Consider the following 22,542-nt stretch of genomic DNA (forward strand, 5'->3'; position numbering starts at 1 on the left):
TGGTGTTTGTTAACTGGTTTCTATTTGCTTCAGCATCAGTTGGGAGAACAATATACTCACACTAAGATAAAAAAAAAAAAGGTAATAAATCTCTTCTCCCAGATTACACAGGAATGTTATATATTGCTTCCATACGATCAGTGATTCTAATTAAGCTTCCAGTCTGGAAATCTGTTGTGACCACAGCTTTTGCAACCTATTCTGTACTCTTTCGAAAAAAAGAAAAGAGATGACAACATTTTGTGGCACTATTTTAAAATGTTTCTGTCTTTTCAAGTTTGTCCTCACATAGTACAAAAGAGATTTCTGTTAATTACAATGAAGATAAATGAAGTGAAAAGGGCTATGAAGGATATTATTCATGTTTAACAAAATTAAAATCTGTTGTTCTGATTTCATCTGTATTAACATTTTATGAGTTTTGGGGTTTGGTTTGGTTTTGCTGTTTTGGGGGTTAAAAAAAAACAACCAAACACAAAAAACCCCAATCAAACAAAAAAAAAAACCCAGTCCACAACTCTGTCTTGTTTAAATTGACTGTGCTTGGAGGAGTACTGGGTGAGCCCAGAACAACTTTGCAGTGTGTGATCAAAGAGTTTAGCACAAGAATAATGCTTTAGAGACCCAGTAAGACAGAGAGAGTACTGGTACAATATCTGCTGCCCTTGGTATGTGGCAGATATGTTGTTTGTGTCACTTCCTGTAGGTTTTTCTGTATGAATTGCTTCGTGAAATCAGAAACATATATGTTGGAACCAATTAGCTTAATTGTATCTTGTCAGCAAGCACTGGTTAGCACAAACATCTGTAACACACTACAGTATTGCCATTTTAAAACATCTTAGATAAAATCCTAGCCTGCTGAAGCCAATGAGTTGTGCATTTCTCAGGAACGAGACTTCACATACCAAATTCCAAACTTATCAGGCATAGAGCCATAAGAGATAAGGGAAAAATAGGGAGTCCTGCTGTAATTTTCCAAATCCTTGGGGCTTTGCTTGCACCAGATGGGACGGTGCTGTTGGTGGAGGGCTGTGAGGGGCTAAACCCTCCATGTGTTGAACTGCAGTGGCTTTTCTTCCAAAGCACAGAGCCAGAGGGGCCCTTTGCACAGCAGGACATCCCAAACCCTCGGTACACATGTGACAATTCCAGGCAAACAGGCCTAAGCTTCCTTACCCAGGCCAATTACTTAATGAAAACTACACAGCTTATCATCACCACGGTCCCTTGAGAGCCAGGCAGGCTTTTCATGTGCCTAATCCCTCCTGTGCTCAACTTCAGAACACGTATAACACATTTAATGAAGCTTGAAGCTGTATCTGTTCTATATGTAACATTTATATAGCACTGGAAGGACAGAATCACAATGTATTTGCAGTACAGATTTTCCTCTTGCTGCATTTTTACCTAATTGGAAGCAATAAAACATGAGGATAGGGTCTTTATCTGGACCAAACACAAAGTAAACTCCACCAAGTACAATCTAAACACAAAAATCTCTTTTCACAATCATCAAGAATGTGTTTGAAAGAATGTCAAACAGATGCCCCAAGAAAATTACTTCCCCTGCCTGTTTTCTCATCCCAAACCCTTATTATTACTTTTTGATTGATTTTTCTTGGCTCTTACACTCTCTCATGCTGATCTTCTTAGGTGGGCTCTATACAACCTTCCCAGCTTTCTTTTATCCCTCTAGTCTTCCTGCCAATAAATTACTCTACTTTTATGAAAGATTTCTTTTTTATTTCATAACCATTTTCTCTTGATCCAAAATGAACTATAACTCAGTGGTTGGGTGCTTTGTTTTTTAATGCAACACTTGGTGTGCCAAACGCCTTAAAAATGTATTTCAGCTTCTCTGTTTATTCGAAAGCTGCCTCTTCCAAGAAGGCTAAGAATAATGTGGTTACCATAGTTTCCTTATCCACCACCAATAAAATGCAACTTGGAATACAGTAAAACAAAGACAAGACCACTCAAGATGTGAGTGGATGACTGAACACCAAAATCTTCACCCCACATCACTCCCAGCACTACAGAAAATACTTGAGACTCATCAATACCCAGCTTTTGGTCCAGCAGGGAAGATGAGGATAAGCCTGTCTGACTACCAGCTATTTGAGATATTTCAATTCCAACACTTAAGATGTCTGTTCCTGTAAAATTCCTGCCTCACAGATTTAGTGTTTTGCTGCAGAGTTTTTGTATTTTACTGTAATCTCTTGTTCTGGGAAGCAACTGTGTAGGCAGCACTTTGCTAAGGCTCACTGAAGTTAAGTGATGGATTAATTACCCATAGGAACCAGTCAGCAAAGTAAATAATGTACTGTTTGTTCTTACAGTTTTGTTGGCTCCTGAACAGGCAAGATTCTAGGGAACAAGCCAAAAATAATCCTTTTTCTTTCAGTCAACTGGCCAACAAAACCCCACATATGCTTCAAAGATTATACAAATTACACCTGCTTTGGACACATCCATTTGCCTTCCTGATAAAAAGTGATGGAATTTTACTCTAATAAAATGAACTTCCAAGAAAAGAAAGAAAAACAATTGTTCTCAATAATGATGAATAATGAAACAGAAAAGCACCCACATGCATGATGGATATACAGACCTGCTGACAAGCTTATTTTTTTCCTGATTTTAAAGAGTTGTGAAGATTTTCTTCAAAGAAAGTAAGATGTTTTGCCTTTCCCTTTAAAAGAAAACAATACAAAACCCTAGAGGATATTCCATTTGGTGAGACACAGTAACAGGACTCACCAAGGCAAGCACTTGAATGGGAGGGATGCAGAATCCTCTTCCCACCCCCTCAGTGTGCACGATGGGGCTGACTCCTGTGGTACCTGGCACTCTCTCACAAACACACCAGGCAAATGTGGGAGGAAGCAGCTCGATTTTCTGGTGTTCTACTCATGTTTGCTTGACAGGGACAACAGTCCAAGACAGTTAAGGTTAAATCAAAAAGCTCTGCCATGGATATAAGTAATAGGGGAAGAAAATAAAGCAACTCCCTTCCTTACCCCAGGCACCCAGGGCTGTAGGCAGGGATTCTGAGCACTAGGAGTTGGAAAACTGCTGGAAGAGTATTTGCTTTTGCTGTTTTTGAAGAAAAGCTGTTATCCTCACTGTGCAGCTTTCTGGAGCTTTTTCCAGCCCCCAGAAGCTGCACCCAAAATCATCACTGGGTGCATCGAACATATACACAGAGCCTCAGTCCACATAATTTCAGTTGTAGTTTAGCCACAAGACAATATTCTTTTATTCTTGCCTTCTTACCTTGGGAAGGTTGTGCAAAGGTAACAGAGAGAAAGAAGGTGTAGGAGTGCAAGAGATCACTCATATGGTGAACATGCTCCACTCTTTCAATGCAAATTCACCTCACTGAAAAACCATTCTGTGTATAAGGGGCTGCCAGTTCTAATGCATATGAAAAAAAAAAAGGGGTTTTTTGCAGAAAAAAATCTTAGATCCTGTTAGTATGTTGCTCATTGCATCAGTTAAACCAAGTAGCACATTTTTAAATTGCTGATGTCAAGTGAATCATTGTCAGCACTACAAAAGAAAATAGCTAAAAGCAGCAACTAAAAAGGCAAGTCTTTCACATCCCTGGAGTGAATTTACTGGGGAACAGAAAAAAGCAGTGAAGACCAAGCCTATATTAAACTTGGCACCCTTCTTACCAACCAGTAAAGAACAACGTAGACCAGGGTTTTTTTCAACATTTCCCTTATGCCTTCAGTGCACCACATTCCAAGTGTCACACCAGCCCTGGCCGGGCTGCTCATCAGTGGTTTAAAACTTCTCATCCAAAAACACCCAAGAGGAGAGTCACCTGTGGCCCTCCTTTCCCTCAGGAAGAGCACCCCGATGGAAGGCACAGACCCTGTTGCTACCCAGATGTAAGTGGTTCCCACAGTAAATGGCACTGGAAGCCCCGTCCACTTTGCCATTACCAGTCAGGCTGTTGACCTGTCATGTGGTTAACACCAAGAACCGGCATCCATCCTCGTCCTGCCCGGGAGAAGCCCCGCAGCACCGTACCTCGTTGATGGCCAGCTGCTCCCCGCCGCCCCCGGGGTGGCCGTAGCGGTGGTTGGAGCTCCGGAAATCCTCATACAGGTCCTCCTCGCTTCCCACATCGTCCGTCAGAGCCGTTTTATCCAGGGCCCCGTCAGCGATCACTGCAACAACAACATGGACACGTTGGTGTGCAGCACAAGACCCCCAGCAGCACTGCCCCAATGGTGTGAGCTTATTGGGGTGAGGGGCACTGTGACACAGCACAGCGGGGAAAAAGACAAGGAAACCATATCAGTAATTTCAGGGCACAATTCCAGCCCCGTGCATTCTCCTTTTTTCCCAAGAATTTTTCTCCATTCGTGTTTTGTTACCATAAATGGTTGCGTCTTTTTGTAGAGTGGAGAGTGTGATTTAAAATAATTCAACAACTGTTGCTTGTTGCAAAGAAAAGATTGAGGAAGACTAAGAAAGCAGGGTCTGAAAAAAGGCACAGGGCAATGATGACACAAATGTGATTTCATTTGGACATTGGCGTGTTGACAGGAAACTTGACTAGGTAACAAACTCATGTCTGCCACTTCATACTGTGAGGATTATGATTTACCAAATCTCATCAGGTCAAAGAAGCTCTCACCCTTTGGGAAAAATATTCATGCATTTATGTTGCCTAAAGGGTGTTTGCTCCAGAATTATCCATTGTTACCACAGGAGGGCCATTCTGCTCAGCACAGACCCCAACAAGCTACAGATAATGGAGGGTTCACGATCTGTAGCTAGAACAAGCACTGAAGTCTCAAGATATAAGTACAAGCCTGAGAGATGTAAAATTATGGCATTTATGCTCCTTGAACAGAAGAAAATGGCACTTCATCTGTTGCACAGCCAGGAACTTTTTCCTGAAGTCTCCTCAAGGTATTAGCAAATACCCTTCAGTGTTATGTAGACCAATCAATCTTCCCAGCCCTGGGCAGGTAACTGAGCATAAACTTTCTGTTCTCAAAATCTGAAAAATGTCAGTGATTAAAGAAAACATTTGATGACATTCATCTGGATTAGGAACTGCTGGGGCAACAGTTTTCATGACAAAGATTGAAGATGAAGTGAAAACAGATGTTGTTATCAGCACTCCTGATGACAGTCTTTGCTGTCCAAGTTACACACTATGTCACACTCAAAATTCTTGCAGAACAGGTGGAAAAAACTACTTTGAGCTTGACCTTGTAGAGCTTGGATAGGAAAAGCACTAGTCAGAGTCAGGGGACACGCAAACCTGCTCTTGAGCCCTAATTTCGTTCCACAGTGCAAGTGCATCTCTTGAACCTAATTGTGCCAATGGGCAAAAAAAAAAGGGGCTAATGATTCATTAGCTTATTATTACCTGAAAGCAAAGCTCCTCAGTAATACAGAATAAACTGCTCTCAGAGGTTACAGCCAGACCTGCTAAGCTCATTCTCATCAAAGCTTTCAGTACATGGGATGGGTTGCTAAGGCTGTGCCATCCGACTACTTGTAATAACAGTGAGGTGTAAATTCAGTGTAGCAGCTCTCAGTTCAGTGCAGTAACTTGACATCAAAATGATGAGTATGAGCTATTTTTAAACTAAATACTTGCCCATTTATGTTTTGAATTCAGTAAATACACACAACACAGCAAAGATGGATTCATTGTCTAAACCTGGAACTCCACTCACTGTTGATGGCAATTCAGGACACGAAGGTGCATATGAGCTTATGATTAAAGCAGAATTTTCTGTGCAAGTGTGGAACTACCCAACCATTCAACTTTAAGTGACATTTCACAAAAAAATGAAGCATTCTCCTAGCTTTGCTCTGACACATCACATCATTCATTATACAGAAGTTCTGTACTGAATATGTGCCAGTAGTATAGATTGCATATAAAGCAGTTCTGGAGCTAAGACCAGGTCCATTAATATAAAACCACCTGAAATGCCACTGATATTATAATTTTACGCAGAGTTACCATGGTTTGCACTTAAATTTATGTTTTTAAAGACCATTGAAGTATCACTTTTTCCTCATACACTGTCTAAAAAACATTTGTCTGATAGTAATGAACAAATTTCAGTGTGTTAGTGCATCAAGAGAAACAAATGAGAAATGTTTTTCAAAAACAAATAAAAATAAATCATTTATAAGAAGGAAGTCAGCAGTCACTTAATTCAAAACTTCCTTTGCAATCTTCTGGTCTCATGCTTTTCCCTTATTTTACACATGGCTTCATTACTTTTGCCTTATGCATCTTTTGCTATTTTCACTGCTAACAGTAATTTTCAGCTTGAAAAATGTTCATTGACGTCTTTAAAGCTTTTTTGTTTTTTGCCCCCACATTTTCCTATTTGTTCTCTGGTCAGTGCTTAGATGAAAAAGCAAAAGCTCCAGGGAGATATTTATCTGTGTTACTTAAAATGCTGTATATCTCTGCTAAGTGCCTTGAAAGCTGTGCCTGCTTTTACTAGAGATCTGTTTTTCTTCTCTGATCTTACCAAGCTCATCAATTCTCTGCAGTCTCAAAACCTGCTACTGCATTTAGGATTAGTTTTCCTGACAGAAAAGTCCTGATGGACATACTGCACCAAAAGCACAGTTCACAGGCAGGAGGAAGCTCTCAAACCTTGAAGCAGAGTGGCCCAAGGTAGCCATTACACATTTTCCCAAACTAACTAATGCTGCAGGGAAGAATTAAACTAGTGAAAAATAAGAATTTGTCCTGTAGCAGCTGACATGAAAGACATGACCACAGAGAAAGAAAGAAATAAAACAGTAGTCTGGAATGGTGACCCAATGCACTAGAAAACCATCAAGGAAGTAGGAGAATGAAGGCTTTTAACATAGGTACTGACTTAATATGCACAGCATAAACTAGGTCAAGTAGAAGAGAAGCAAGCACTATACAAAAATCTCAAAAGACAAGTTAGCAGAGATTTCTGAAATAGTCTATCAGCTTCCTCAAGAGCACAGCACTGGGTGGACAGGCTGCTATTAAACTGCACAGCAGCTGACCCTGATGCCTCATTCCTTCCCCATCTCTGTTTAACACTGAAATCCATTGGTACAGTCACGTCTGGCCTCTCCATGTCCCTCTGAAACTGCTCTGACCTGTCCCTGCCAATCAGGCAACACCAAGGAACAATGTTCTGTCAAAAAGTAAAGCCATGTATCAATTAGCTCAGGCAGACTTCTCCATATTTCATACCTCTGTCCTGATAGATCTCACTAACTGTGGCAACAAATTCCATAGACAGGAGCAGAAGGAAGGCACATCACTAACATTTAGTACAACAACCTTCTGTACAAGTATTAAAACTCTGCTTTATACTGTTGTTAGTCCAAGCCCAAGCTCAGGATTTATGTCATTACACTACAAAAGCAGATGGATAATTCTAGCAGTAGTGGCCCCTGAAAGAATGCCACATGAACCCTTTTTTATGCATCCATACAGATAATAAAGTGTCAGGAACTGACTCCATGAAGAAATATCTTGAGGTATGAAGCAGTAAAACTCATACAAAACGTGGCACTGAAACCAGCACCTGGCCCTGGTGGTCTGAGACCAAGTGCCTGAGCAGACAGCACTTAGGCTGCGTGCAAGGACAGTCACAAAAACAAAAGGGAAGAGCTCTATACAAATTTAATGAAGCTTGATCAAGGTGTCCAGGAGAAGGAGGTGTATGGGTTCACCCTGACACCTTCCTGCAGGCTTTGGGATGCAGGTATAAGCAGGCAGCAGTGGGAAGGTTCCTGGTGGGGCTCAGCTTGTGCCCCCACCTTGCTGAAAGGTGGTGCCAAGCAACTCTAAAAGAACAGTTACAGAGCTCTCCATCCCATCAGAAAGCCACTGGAGCTGTTACCAGCTCTGTGGCTTCACACAGAACAGTACTCTGTGCCTGCAGTGAGGGACAAGCCACAGCTGTACAACTCATTGTCACCCCAGCCAGTGGCCTGCAGCTGCACCCTGCTTAGAGGTACGTTGGGACAATTCAAAGGCAGCTGCCTGTACAGTAGGATTTTTACTCTTGGGAGCCACAATAAAGCCTCTCTGACACTGGGGAGCAAAACATCTGGGCTATGCTGGGACAGCCTCGATCTTCATGACCAACAGAGATGGCAGGGAGGGGAAAGAAGGGAGAAGAGGTTTTGTGTTGTTCGTCAAACTGGTGGGAAGCCAAAAGAAGTTGGGATTAGATGTTCTACTGAAGGTCTCAGAAAACAAGTGTTAACCATAGTCCAGAGTTCAGTTTAGTGTCACCTACTACAGGTTTGCTATGTCTGTGCTCCTCTCTCAAAGGATGGACCCGCTTCATACATTCCAAATGCCAGGAATTAGTGAACACAAGTTGCTGTTGAAAAAAACCCAACCAACAAACCAAACCAAAATAACCTCCAAACCCCCCATTCAGCTACCTCCACCAAAAAAAAAAGTTAAAGAAAAGTGTTCTGCAGAAGCACAGAATAAATTTCTAGACCAGTTTCCTCAGAGGAGCTGGACACTACAGTCCCAGACTTTTAACAGAGCTCTCTCAAAGTCACAGAGGTTTCTGTCTCAGCTGGAATAAACCCAGGCAGCTCCCCGCTGGCGAGGAGCTCCAGACGTGTCTGGGTCAGAAGCCTGACCCAGGACTGAAGGAAAATGGGCTAGAGGCATTTTCCTAAAATGTTGCTTATCTGTTTTCATTTGACTTACAGTTTACAGCTTTTAGGGGTAAGGAACCCCTGATGATTAGGGACAGCTTGAAAGCCAAGAGCATTTGCAGTTTATTAAAAGCACATTATATTGACAAGAGGAACAACTTTTGTGTATTTGAATTATCTCTTTCAAGTGTGTTTTTTTCAGTACCACATCCACCCATTTCATTTGTCTCTGTAGCATTTACATTTAAAATAATTCAGCAAAATAATAGTGGGAGTCTGATTTACACTCACAGAGCAAATTAATTCAGAGCTAACAACATCTTCCCCTCTGCCTCACTGAGCACAGATTGCTGTGGTTGTGTGCAGCGCCCACAGGAAAGCGCAGTGCAGCTGCTGAAGGAAGTACTTCAGGAGACTGAAGATGATAAACAAGTAAAGGGAGTGTGTGGGGTGGGGAACCAAATCCAGACTACATTGCCATGTGAAAAGGGCCCCTCTACCCTCCTCTTCACCCATCCTGGACTGCTAAACCCTTGTCTCCCTTAGAAATAGCTGCCACAGAAGTGCTGCAGTCTCCATCAAGTCCTGTTCTCAATTATGTACTTCATTTATCAGATATACAGAGGTCCCTATGCAGCTGCCACAGTAAAATCCATCAGAGTGATGTCATCCCACTTCTGCCCCAGCAGTGCAATTCTCCAGCTCTTACTGTGCTGATGGACCCTCTCTCATCACTCTGCTTATGGTTGTGGGCCAGTTTAACAGGAAGAGGGAAGTCTGACAAGGAATTAGCAACAAGGGAACAATGACCAGTTAGGATGAGCTTCATGAGGAGACAAAACCCCAACAAAATAAAACAAAAAATAACCACAGATATGGTCCTTCAAAAGCAAGCTAAGGTCCTCACGATGACATTTCTGAGAAGGTAATGAAACTGTGTTAAATTAAACCCTGAGGAAGAAATCACAGCCCAGGAAGGAGAGACAGAAAATATTTCAGGGGAGAAAGCAAGTTTCATCACCTCCATTTTAAAGGAACATTAAGAAGAGAAAGCATTCTACATAACAAAATTAAATTAACGTTTTGGTATAATGCCACAAACAGAATTGCTGTTGTGAATGAAACCAGTTCCTAATTAGCTGAGGTAAAGAGCAAATCTGTTCTTGAAAACAAAAAGGACAGCTCTTCACTGGAAAGCTGAGCACAGGTCCTCTGTGGGTCTGCTGGGCACATCACCCAGGGTAACATTCATCAGCAATAATGCACTGAGCCACCCACTCAGGTTTCAAGAGTTTTTAAATCCCAATTAGAATCTAAATGACTTGCAGGGAGGCTTAAGGGAGTTCTCAGCTCTCTCGGGTAGCAGAGATAATTATGGGGAAGAGAAATGTGGATTATGAATGGCTCTGCAGCTCCGACTCCCACGTCACCACTTGCTGCTCTGGCAGCTTGGCCCGCTTTGCCCTGGCAGGCACGGGGCAGAGCTGCCCCCAGCCACGGGGCAGAGCTGCCCCCAGCCCCTTCCTGGCTGGTGGAACGATGGTACAACTGGGAGAGGGGGAGCAATTTAAATAGTTTTGAAAAAGAGTGGAAATAACGGGGAAAATAGATAGGAAGTCACATAAATATACTTTTTTGATCCAAAGCCTAATCCTTTGTTTAAAAATCCTTCTGTTGTACTGCACACAAACTATTAATTCACTGGCCACATTCCCATCACAGCTACTGACTTGGAAAACAGCAGGCACGTCCTCCTGCTCCACCTATTTGTTGTTTATTTACTCAGGTCTGATTACTCATCCATACTGACGTGTTTGCTCTCATTTTTCAGGTGAATGTCTCTGGAAATGCTGTTTACTTTATGTCTGGACATGGGGACCAATTCTAGTTCAGTCCTTTAAGCCCTATCACAATCTAAACATTAAATCAATCGTAGCAATCAAAACTAGCACACAAATCCCTTCTGGTGTCCAGGCACGTTCTTTGCCATATCCTTGGTAGGATAAACAGGTTGGAATACCTGGCACATCATTTACTGTCCCAACAAGTAGCCTTATTCATTGAAGTAGCTGCTATTTAAAGGAGTTGGAGGAGGGGGGAGTTAGGGGGTGTCTAGATGAAACCATCCATCATAATTTTTTGAACGTTTCCTCTGTGGAATACTAAAATGGTTGCTTTTCCTGTGTGTAACAGGTAACAAACACTGACATTCCAAACTCATGTTGAATTTTCACCTGTCCATTTAGCTCTGCAGCTTAGCCCTGTGCCTTCTATGTCTGGAAGTAAAAATCAAACCCAGAACAAACTGCCCTCCCTTGAAGCAAACACCAGCACCACCAACAGCAAAGCTGCCCCTTCATCAGACAACTGAGTCCCAAAATACTGACAGGCTGCTGGTTGGGGCACAACACATCTGACACTGCCTGGAGGGCGTGCTCAGAGTCCATTCAGATCAGCAGTGTCCTCGGGGGAGCTTTTAGCTCACCTGCAAAGATGAAAATACCACAACCATGTATCCACATCCACTCATTCTTACCCAGAAGTGCAACAAAAACTGAGGAAATTCAAGCAAATGAGCCAGGAAAGCAGAACAATAGTTATTTACAGTGGGCAACACCTACTTCAGCAAACATAGGAGGTAAAGCAACATCAAAGAGTGTTAGTGCAGCTGACAACCCTGACAAACATGGTTTGGACAAGATTTTGTCAATAACATTTCAGGCATTTATTTGTTTTATCTGTTTATTTTTAGGAGAGCATCTGCTCCAGATGAATGCTCCAGATTTTCAAAACCTTGTAGGCATATCCCACAGGTTGGAAGATCAGCAACCTGGCAAAAAGAGAGACACTGTTTTCTTAAAAGATTATTCCCACAGGTTCCCCTATACAATCACAACACCTGCCACTACTTCAGTGCATGGTTACACGTGGCATCCCTCCTAAAGTTTCCTTTGGGTTTCTCTCATCTTTTCCTTGCACAAATGTATGAAACTTGCCTGTGGGAACACGCAAACAAAAGAGCCACTGTCTTACTGCTCTGCCTTCACTTAATCTGAGGTTCATCTGAACCAAAGCCCTGGTGCATCCTCAAGCATCCCCCAAAGTCTGTGTTTGAATCTTGTTTTTCTCCTCCAGAAAAAAAATACAAAAGAGCCTCAAAGACTTCAGACAAAACCAATACTTCTAGTCATCACCAGTCCTCAAAAGAAGACTTTGAATGGAAAACATTCCGCCATTCTCTGAGGAATTGTTATTCCTCCTACCTCTGCAGCTACTTTCCAAGGATTTAAGTGGAGTTTTCTTAATGCAAGTGTGGTTGTGTCCCAAATCTCACGCTGCCCTTGTCTGTTTTAATTATATTGATTTAGCCATGATGTTTGCTTCACCTCTGAAACAACTTCCTAAGAACACTCCCTGAAGAGTGTTAGAAACCCAAGTTCTGGTGGGCTCTCACAGAGCCTCCTTTCTTGTACCTGTTACTTCATTAAACAAAGGAAAGAATTCAGACACATTGTAGGAAATTCCAGTTGATTTATATTTCCAAAGATTCTGTGCTTTTAATATGTCTTTACATTCAAGCTCACCCTCAGAAGACCAACAGCTCTGAAGCCGAGTCTTTGCTAAAGATTTTGTTGCAAAAAAGCAAATAGTTTTCTTCAGTCTTAAGTCACAGTCTAGAAAGAAGAAAATTCCCCTATACTCTAAGCTTTAGCTACTGGCCTGGAAAAGACCACACTGTAAAGAATGGTTAAGATCATTTTTATGAAGAATTGTCACTAGGATGTAAAACAATTCATATCACGAAAGTCTATAAAATGTTGCACTCGGTCATGCCAACTTTGCATGGAAAAAGACAGACGTGAGTCTTTCTTATAGCAGCATAATCCACTTTATAACTGGAATGACTAAAAATGAAGAATTGCTTTCATAATAATTTAAAGCCTTGACAATGCAGCCACCTTTGGTTAGAGCAAAACTAACTGCAGAGCCTAAAGGCCTGCAAGCCCAAAGCCAGTTTAACCAGGCTGATTGGTGACACAGATGCACTGGGCACGGGCTGTTTCCAGCACAGTCAGCACAAAGAGCCACTGCCTGTTTATCTAAGTGTCTGAAGATGGATTTAAGAGGCTAACTTCGAACACTTAAATTTGAAAAATGTGACCTTTGTTTTTTCCCAGAATTCTGCATAATGCCATAAATCTAGTCTTTATCTTTGTGAAGCTATCCAGGCTGACAAGTGGCTTATATCTGTGACCTTGGACCACAGAAGTAATTAAAAATGAATGCCATGAGAAGACTTTCAATTGCTCTTGTGCATTATCAAGTGTAAGTCTCAAGGGGCAGTAAGATTGTTTTGTTGACATTATTTTGAATGACCAGTCTTCATGTAACACATGACACATCTAGTTTCATGATGGGGATGCAGTCTTTTCATTAAAAATACTGCTAAAACTGCTTTACCTTTATGAAATCCCTCTGTCCCAGTTTATTTTTTAATCTGAGTTCTAAGAAAATCCCTGAGATCAAACTACCATATATTTCTGAAGGGAAAACAGAAAATCAAGGATTAATATTATTTAACTACAACAGCCACAATAGCTAAGGGATGAGGCTCTTTGAGCATACGTTTGAATCACGCAATACTGTACAAACAAAGGAGTCAAAATCGGGCCCTGAGTTAGTCAGGGGATTCTTTGGTGTTATTCAGAACAGATTTGAGAGATCAGCTCTGAGCAAGCTACAGGACATGGGCAAATGTAATCCAGTCTTTATATTGTGAATAGACAAAGACACAGGAGCATCTCCACTGGAAGATGGGTGCACAACAGCAGGGCACCAGGTCAGCTCAGTTTAGAGGGACCTCAGGGACAGAGACAAGGTGGACATTTCAAACCCACTCAGACATTGCATATTTTCTGTTTTGTCAGTGTAAACTTTGCTGCTGGAGTCCAGGACTGACTGGCTTTAATATTCAGTGGCTATGTTGAAGACCAGCTCTACAAAGCAATGAAAGAAGGTTGGAGCACAGGGGTGACCTGGATGAGAGTCTCCTGCCCTCATTGCTTGGCTGGAGTGTGCTTCACACCAGATCCAGCTGCAGGCCCCACACCAGTCAGCCCTCACTACCCCTCCTCCTCAGGCACTCCAGACTTCCCTGATATATGTCATATATGTGAAAGACTTTGCACCAAAATAACTTCAGATTGGGAATGGATGGCAATATTCATAGGAACTATACAGAAGGACAGGCCTTACAGCTTTATACTTTTGACACTTCTTACTGGAGCAGGAACAGAGCTGTCCCGTGTGAAGTGTTTGCTCCCTGGGAGCCTGAGGGTGCAAATAGGATATATTACTGCAAGTCAAATGGAAGGAATTATGCTCAAGATACTGGACCTATTGATTGATGCCTCTCAATAAATTTTCAAATATCACAGGGACAAAAGGAGACTTCATGTTCAATAAAATGTGAACTGGTGTGAGAAGGTACCTTATTTCAGAGTGTTTTCACAACCTTCAGCTCCAGGTCTGAATTGTTGCTGGATGTGACCGATGCAATCTCACCCTACAGCAAAAAAACTCCTCCAAGGAAAACATTATTCTTCTTGAAATATATCAAGTATTCAATTCAAAGCCATTATTAATCAACCTTTTAAATAGAGAAAGCATTCTGTCAAGGTCACATTGGTCAGGGTGCCTTTAATAGTTAAATTCATCACTTAGGATGTTTCCTGTGGGCTTCAACAAGGAAAGCAGCAGAACAGCAGAATTGATAAGATCAGCATTTCAGCAAACTGGGAGCCTGAGATGCTAAGTGTGCATTTTGAACTATGAATGCCAAATGACACGTTACCACTTACAGATCATTGGAAGCAACACAGAACATTTTGGAAGCTTTGAAAACTAATTTAAAAGTTGAACCCATCTCCAGCTGGAGATGGTAAAATTAGGTGGCAAATATAATCTCAATATTAATTAACAAAAGCTGAACAAGGTCTCTTAGAAAGGTAAGAGAAGAAGAAATCTTTTCAGAAGTGAAATTTTCTAAAGCAAGTCCATCCTTCTGTTGGCCAGGACATACAGCATTCAGCCAAATGCAGCTGTACCTAAGGCTCATATCAGAAAAGGACACTCTTCCAGAGGAATGGCTGCAGCACTCAAAATCATTGTTGCAAATTTTACAGCAGTGGTGTAACTTGTTTGCAAAATCAACCCAGGCTAAAACAAGGCCAGTCCTTTCCAGAGCAAGTCTCTGTGTATTTTAGTGCATTGCACTGGTCAACAAACCTTCAGTTCTTTATCATTTGTTCGAGCTCATGAAACAAGCACAATAATCTTTTCACTTAAAGGCAGGTATGTCAAATATGATCTTTAGTGTGTTTAGCCAAAATTTAAAACATTTAATTCCACAGTGCCACTGTTACTGTTTCCATTTACTAATTGATTCTTATGTAGATCCCATATGCCACCAGTTTTGATAGGACAATACTTTGTTTTTGAACAGAAACTGTACATTTATCATTTGTCAACCCTCAGCTTTTCCAAAGCAGCTAAAAAATAAAATAAAATAACTTGCTCCAGACTCACAATTTCAGAAACATGTTCCAGTTTTCCAGACTTCTCTCCAGTGACACTGGAGAGGTCTGACTGAGGGGCAGGGAAAAGAAACAAGGAACCCAAGCCCCTTGCCACCAAGCTTTAAGAGTGCTCAGTGTACAGGATTACCTTAAGTCTCAGATACACTGGAGGGAGTGCTGTGGTTTACTGGTTACACAGTGACTTGGTCCTTCAGTGTCTAAAAAAAATCACTGTGCCTCAGAACTAAAGCAAATGGTGAAGGAATTCTTCCAGCAACAACTTGCTAATTTAGAAGTCAAATTTAAATTAACCTTATTTTCCAAAGGTCTTATGCCTGATGCATGTTCATTTAGGATGACCAATCTAGGCATCCAGTTTCTCCTTTGCCTGACGATTTAACCAAGCTGATTTCTCTATTGTTGCAGCCAAGTTTTTGCCTGAGCTTTACTCTCATAGATCAAAATTTTATGTTTTGAACAAAGCAACACAAAAATCCCATGTTCTGGTATCTTAGTATCCTTATTCCATTTCAAAACGAAGTTTCAAGGAAAACAAAAACAATCTTCCCATATTTATAAAAATATTATTTTCCCCAAACAGAAAACTGCTACAGAGCATGATGTGGTTGAGGTATATTTAAAATTGCAATGAAAAGGCTACGTGTAAGTATCTGTGCATTTTAAGTTGACTGGATGAAATGTAAACACAAAATCTGTCACTTTAGATTATATTTCTGTGAAACCAAGCTCCTGGCTTATTTTCATATTCATTGTGAATGGTTCTGTGCAGGAACATCTTCTTTTAAGTTAAGGTATAGCTCTTGTCCCTGCCTTGTAAATTTAAATAACTATTTTCAGCTTTGGTGGTATTCCCCTGCACCAGAAGCCCAACTTCATCATTTCTGAGTGACAGCCTATGTAATGCAGGATTATTACATCAAAGGGCAACACTGAAGTATCAATAAAGGAAAGAGGCCCCCAGGAGACTACTGTCAAAAGATATAAATTTCTTCCTCCAATATGAAAACAAAAAAACAAACCACCTCTAAAACGAATTCCCAGAAGATGCCTGTCCAGCCTGGAAAGCCATCCATCTTTGCTTTGACAGTGGCCAGTGCTCTCAGCACCAAAAACATTTGTTTTACTTGACAAGTACAGGGTGTGTAAAGAGCAACCTGGAGAGACCAAGAGGAGGCAAACCCCAGCAGGGCAAGGCACACACGGCGTGGGACTGCTCTGCACACCAGGCAGGTCTGCAGTGCCTCATCTTAACAAGCACTGATTTTTCCCCAAAAACAGCCATGGGAAACATTGGTCTAGTGCTTCTCAGTTTCTGCAAAATCCAGAGTTCAAGGACAGATGAGAATAGTGAGAGTCTTGTTGATTTATTCTAAAGGAGATTTAAAAGAGAATTATTCTAGTGATTAAAATCACAGAGTGAAGCACGTAGCACATGCTGGGGATCATGGAAGTTTAGCATGCTGTTAAAATTCATGACAAAATTTAGGATGCATTTTGAGTCCAGAGGGCCATTTGGGTGCAGCCCTGGCAGATATTCCAGGCACATCCCTTTGGTGCTGGGCATGCTGCATTCCCGGCGTGTGGCTGAACTGCAGCGCTCCGTGTCAGCCTGACTTGGGGGTGATGCCGCAATGCAGCGCCTTTGTGAGCGCCTGCGAGAGCAACATGATTAACACACCTCATCCCTTACCCCGGCTGGGGATGGCCAGCACTGCTGGCAACTGCAGGCCTCCGCAGGACCTGGCAGACAAGGGCAGAGGATACTCTTCAGCCATTCCGGTGTTGCCCCTTCTACTCACAAACTAGCCCAAAGCAAACTCACAGATCTTTACAAACTGCCTTTTTGTTATTATCAACAAAATGTGTTGATCCCCTTCTTTCTTCTGAACAAAACCAAAAGATGAGGGAAATAGGGACCCACATCACCCTGTTGCAACCTCCCCACCTTCACTGGCCTCAGCTTTGTGAGCTCTAAATCCCACCGCGTTAGCCAGCAGCCCCTCCAAGGAGGCCATCCTGCAGCTGGCAGAGCCATTACACGTGCAGGTGATGTATATAAATCTCTTCACAATCCTGTTTCCTCACACCTTGATTAATTACATTTCTGTCTGCCTTCTTTCCTTTCAAACACAAATGTAAAGGACAGCCTCCGAAAATGGGACGTTTTTCCCCTTTTGAGTCCCTTTCTGAACTCAGCAGGTGCAATTCCACTGAGGGCAGGAAACTGCCATTTCTAGACTCTGTTCCTGGCGTCTGCTTATCTTTCCTGCTGAAAATGTAGCAAATGTCATCAAAGTGTATCAGAAGTTAAACAATCCCCTTGACTCCAGTACCCCTTTGCTGTAAATACAGTCTGAGCTTGTTTGAACTGGAAATTGCCGTTCTTGGGAATAATTGCTCTGTACACAGCACTGCCTCCAATCGATCCCAGGACACATTTTCTGAGCTGTCTGAGTTTTCATTACTAACCTCACAGTAACCTTAAAGGTTTGAGCTCTTTCTCTACAACAAACTGCAGAGATCCTTTGCTGCATAATCTCAAAAATGTCAACAGCAAAACAATCAGAAGAGACACGACGGCACTTGCCTGATTTCAATATAGTGTGGCATTTCCAGCCTGATAAAGGTTAGAGAGCTCTGAGAGGGGAAAGAAAAACGCTCCCCATGTGCACATCTCTCTTTCAGTGGTGAACAGATTGAAACTAGATGGGAGGGAAAACAAGAACAGATGAATTCACAACTAGACAAGGTAGTAACAGAGAGATGATGAAAAGTATAATTAGTACCTCTATTCTAATTAGTACTCTAAAGTAACAAAATAGCATCCTTTGATGTTGGCCCTCCCAGATGTTGGCTGAGGTGAAAGCAATATTGTTGGCACAATCTGTGAATATTTCACTTGTCCCCATCATTTCTCATCACATTCTGCAGTGGTTGGAATCACCAAAGGTGTGAATTGTCACTTCAGAGTGGGCTTGGGTACTAAAACCCAAAACCCAGGAACTTCTGGCACCCAAATACTGTAGTCGTGGATCATCACAGTTCCAATGGCTCCACCACTAAATCTGCAGCATCACTTTTTAGCCAACTTCAGTTTAATCTAGCCTTTTAGGAGGCAGAGAAGCATATTATCAAGATGATACTGTTTTGAAAAATGGGTTGAGACTGGTAAAAGAAACTGGGGTTGATGAAGAAATTGGTAGGTTTTCTCAGGTCCAAAATGATGGCAGCTGAAGAACTGACCTGGACATTGTGAGGAGAAGGCTTCTATGCTGCTGGTGACAGTGCTGAGGCATGGCTGTGTACAGAACATATTTGATTCTCCTGTCCCTGGCTATTGCCAGAACCAGTGAAATCTGCCAAACCCAGGAGAGATGAGTTTGGTCTGTGTGAGGATGAATTCTTGGCTTGACAACTATTTTCCTCTCCCTTTTGGGGAATGGAAATAGTGTGAACTCAATCTCACCACAACTGATGCTAGTTCCTCAGTTTGTTCCTCAGAATAATCACAATTAGATCTCCCTTTGGAAAATAACTGCAGGGAAAGGAGAAATCTGCATCTAATTCAGTCTCCTGTCAATATTTTGCTAGGCACAAAAATCAACATCTTCAGCACGGTCACAGAATTGATTACCTGGAAATAGGAGTTTTAGGCGAAAAAAATTCTCACATTAAAATTCCAGATATTTCCACAGTCAACAACAAAAGCCAGAATCACACAGTGTGCAAAGAGAGCCCAGAGCAGACACTATCCCTAAGGCACCATAAAGGTGAGATCACACCAGGAGACAGCAGCAAGAGAAGGAATCATGCAGGACTGCTCAGTGGGCTCACAGCTGACCGCCCTGTCTTCCAGCAGAAAGAGAGCAGCAGCAGCAACTTTATCAAATATTAGCAAGCAAAGGGGAGGGAGGGATTGGGCTGCTTCATATCCTGAACAGATTTTCCTTGGCCAAAAAGGACCCATAATGCAAAACATTTTTCCCCCCAGTTACTAATTTATACATCCAGCATCAGTGAGTGAGGCTGTTATTACTCATACCCTCAGTAATCTCACTTTTCTCTGTGTTATATGGAAAAAGCAGAGCTAGACCAAGCTGAATAGGAAGGCAAGCAAAGAGAGAGCCCTGAGTATCACAGTACTGGTTTACTCCAAATCACTAGAGTTACATCATTTTCCTTTCCCACACTAAGGCACATCTACAAACAGAAAATTATCTTCTGCTTTTAAGAAGGAGCTTTAAAATTTGTACTCAGCCTATACCCCTTCCATCCATGATTGTCCCTCTCTAATACCTTCATGATTCAAAGTTCCTTTCCCTCCTGATGAGGAAGGATCCATCTTTCAGCATACCGTCAGGGCAGAATATTTTCTAAATACATTGTTAGTGCAGTGCAGCACAGTACAAACCTTTGAATGTGCCACTCCTCATCTTTCTATTCCATTTACTCAATTTATTAAGAAAAAAACCCCCAACTCCTAAAAGTACAAATACTATATCTGCACTCAGGATATTCTAAAATTTCTCCTAATCTGCCACCTTTCCTTCTCAGAATCACTGGTTGAACACTTGTCATAATTTGAAATTGCCCCCCCCGAGAGGCTGGGGGGCTCAGAGGAGATCAGGTGCCAGGGCAGTGTTCCCTGGAGAGCCAGTCACTGTCCATGTTGTTCGCTTCTGCTCAAAATCACATATCACAGCACCGGGAGCTGTTGGCAGTTCTGTCCTGGTTGTTTTGCTGTCGGTGTCTGCTGTGTGTAGGTGTTGAAGGCCAGGGGGTGGCTGGGCTCCTTCTCTCCCCCTCCGGGGGGAAGAGGGGAGCCCTGCGGCCCCCCTGACTCTGCCTAGGCCGGAGTTGGAGGCAGCACTGGAATGAGCGCCTGTTTGTGAGGGATGGACTCACAAACAACTGGTAAGTGGGGGAGAGAGGCAGGCCCTGCGGCCAGGCCCTCTTCTCCTCCCCCTTTGCAGCCAGGCTGCAGAGCAGGGCTGGTTTTCCCTCTCGCTCTTCAGGGAGAGTGGATGTGAGGCTCAGCACTGCAGCAGAGCCATGGACGGGCCGGAGGGGGCTCGATTGCTGGGGAGGAAATCCCAGGCAAGAACTGGAGACGGACCCCAGAGAGAGAGAGGGGCCCGGAGGATGTCCCTGCCGTGAACTAAAGCGCAGGACAGCTGAAAACCCGAGGAGAAATCAACAGTCCAGGACACAGACTCTTGATAAGCTGAACTACACTGCAGCAGCCTACAACCGAGGTATGAAGCAGAGAGAGAGAGATCACACAGAGCAGAAGAGCAAGGACTCAAAGCTGTCTTCTTGGACTTCATGAGGAGAGAGACTGCAACAAACAACTAGAACTTGGTGAGGGGGGAGTGTTCAGGAGCCCAGAACACTCCACGGCAAAGACTGTGTAAAGTATCAGCCTTGAAAAGCTGCTTCTGGACTAAAGTTAAAGGAGGGGCTTGAAAGGACTGACTGATAGAAATGTAATATATATATATAGTTGCTTTTAGTTTGTACAGTATATTTATTTGTGTAAATAAATGTATATACTTCCCCCTTCCCCTACAGAAGCCTCTGGTCTGAAGGTTTCTCTCTGGTGTCAGGATAAATTGTGAGAAGGGGTGGGGGGAAGCCTGGAAATTGGATTTTGGATTTCTAATGTGGCTCAAACTGCCACAACACTGCAAGGAAGGCAAAATCTTTGACCAAATCCACATACTCTTTACCCGTACATCATCTGTAGGCTTTTACAGGATGATACCAACCCCACAGCCACAATTAAAATGCTGTAGAAGGGGCAGATTCCTTCTTGCTGCCACTCACCTTAATATATATTAATCTCCACTGTAGCAATAAGAGAGGATTTGGGCCTTGGAAACAACATATGAAGCCACATAAATATGTTCCAGAAATAGTTTGAAACAATTCAACTACTGGAAAAAGCCTCTTATATCTCTGACTAATGGATTGCATTTATCCAGTGAGAAGCTACAGGCAAATTTTGGCTTGAGAGAACAACTTGTGAATTGTATTCCCAGGCCCCACAAACATCTTAATCTGGGTTCTATTGAGAAGGATGTTGAGAGTCTGCTTCAATTTTCTCTCGGTCCAGCATTTGATTTAGATCTCCTTCAATCCTTCCCCTGCTGCCAGATGACCAAGTGTGCAGCTGAATGCAGCTACGTAGAGATAACGACAACGTGGAGATGGCCCGGAGGCATTTCAGCAGAATCTAGAGCTCTCATTCCCAATGGGCATGCAATACCATTTTTAGGAGTTGCTGACCTGTGTTAGAGAAGGAATGGGGTCAGGAAGGCAAGAAAACACAGACGTAGCACAGCATTGCTGGACTACAGTGAGTGAGAGCCCACCAAAAACTGCACGTACCATGAACTGTGAGCAGCACACTGCTGCTGAAAATATCCCCTGAGAATGTTTGGCCTCTGCATTCTGTGTCCCACATACTAGGAACTGATCATGTCAGTAAAAAAGTTAAACACCATCAGATCTAAATTAGTCACAAGCAATGATTTTTGTTCATTTTTGAAACAGAATGGAGACTCACCATAGGTAAGTTCTATAGGAGGGGGGTACTAAGCTGCCTAGAACCTAAACTTTATCTCGTACTTCCTCCCTACATGACTCACATAGTTTGAAATACCTGTGGGACCATCCAGGTACCCTACTAAGTCTACAAACAGTCACAACTCAAATACTTACACAACATGCCACTGAAAGTGGAAAAGGGGGACCTGTGAAGTCATCTTCATCCTTTACAAATACATAACAAGTTAGCAGGAAATAAATATATTGAAAACATAGCTGTGCTCCTAACTGTGCAGAAATTATTTAACCCAACTTTTTCCAGAGTACAGGAATATAACTAAATTTATTTACTGTGCAGTAATAAAAAGGTCACTGAAGCCGATTTCTTGTATTGCACCTCAAAGCGTAGGTGGTGGCCCAGTGTTCATTCTGACCTTGTCTTAATAAGGCAAGACTGGAAGGGACCCTCACAAAGTCCTCTTGACCACCCACCCGCTCCAAAACTGAATCAACAGCCACAGTGGTTTTTGAGAAAGGCTTTCCCAACCTCCTTCTGAAGACCTTCACTGATTGAGACTTCACAGTCTCTCCAGCTAATCTTCCCAGGGCTTCTCCTAGCATCCATTCTGAGTTTGCCACAGATTTCCCAGCCCCATCTACCCCCCAATTCTCTCCACCACATAAGAAACAAATTATTCACTTCACAACACCTTTT

The 22,542-nt window shown here is 42.5% G+C and overlaps 1 protein-coding gene across 2 annotated transcripts in view; it reads right to left on the bottom strand.

Annotated features, from left to right (window-relative positions):
* ARHGEF4 (Rho guanine nucleotide exchange factor 4) overlaps window positions 1-22,542 on the bottom strand; it is a 206,186-nt gene that overhangs the window by 44,140 nt on the left and 139,504 nt on the right. For both annotated transcript variants that reach the window (XM_039380134.1, XM_027741212.2), the window contains one exon: window positions 4,048-4,187. In XM_039380134.1, coding sequence (XP_039236068.1) covers window positions 4,048-4,187 — 140 coding nt within the window. The remainder of the gene's footprint in view (window positions 1-4,047; window positions 4,188-22,542) is intronic.

This window comes from Pipra filicauda, unplaced genomic scaffold (genome assembly GCF_003945595.2).
Source record: "Pipra filicauda isolate LSUMZ 115617 unplaced genomic scaffold, ASM394559v2 scaffold186_size1760508_pilon, whole genome shotgun sequence".
Taxonomy (NCBI): domain Eukaryota; kingdom Metazoa; phylum Chordata; class Aves; order Passeriformes; family Pipridae; genus Pipra; species Pipra filicauda.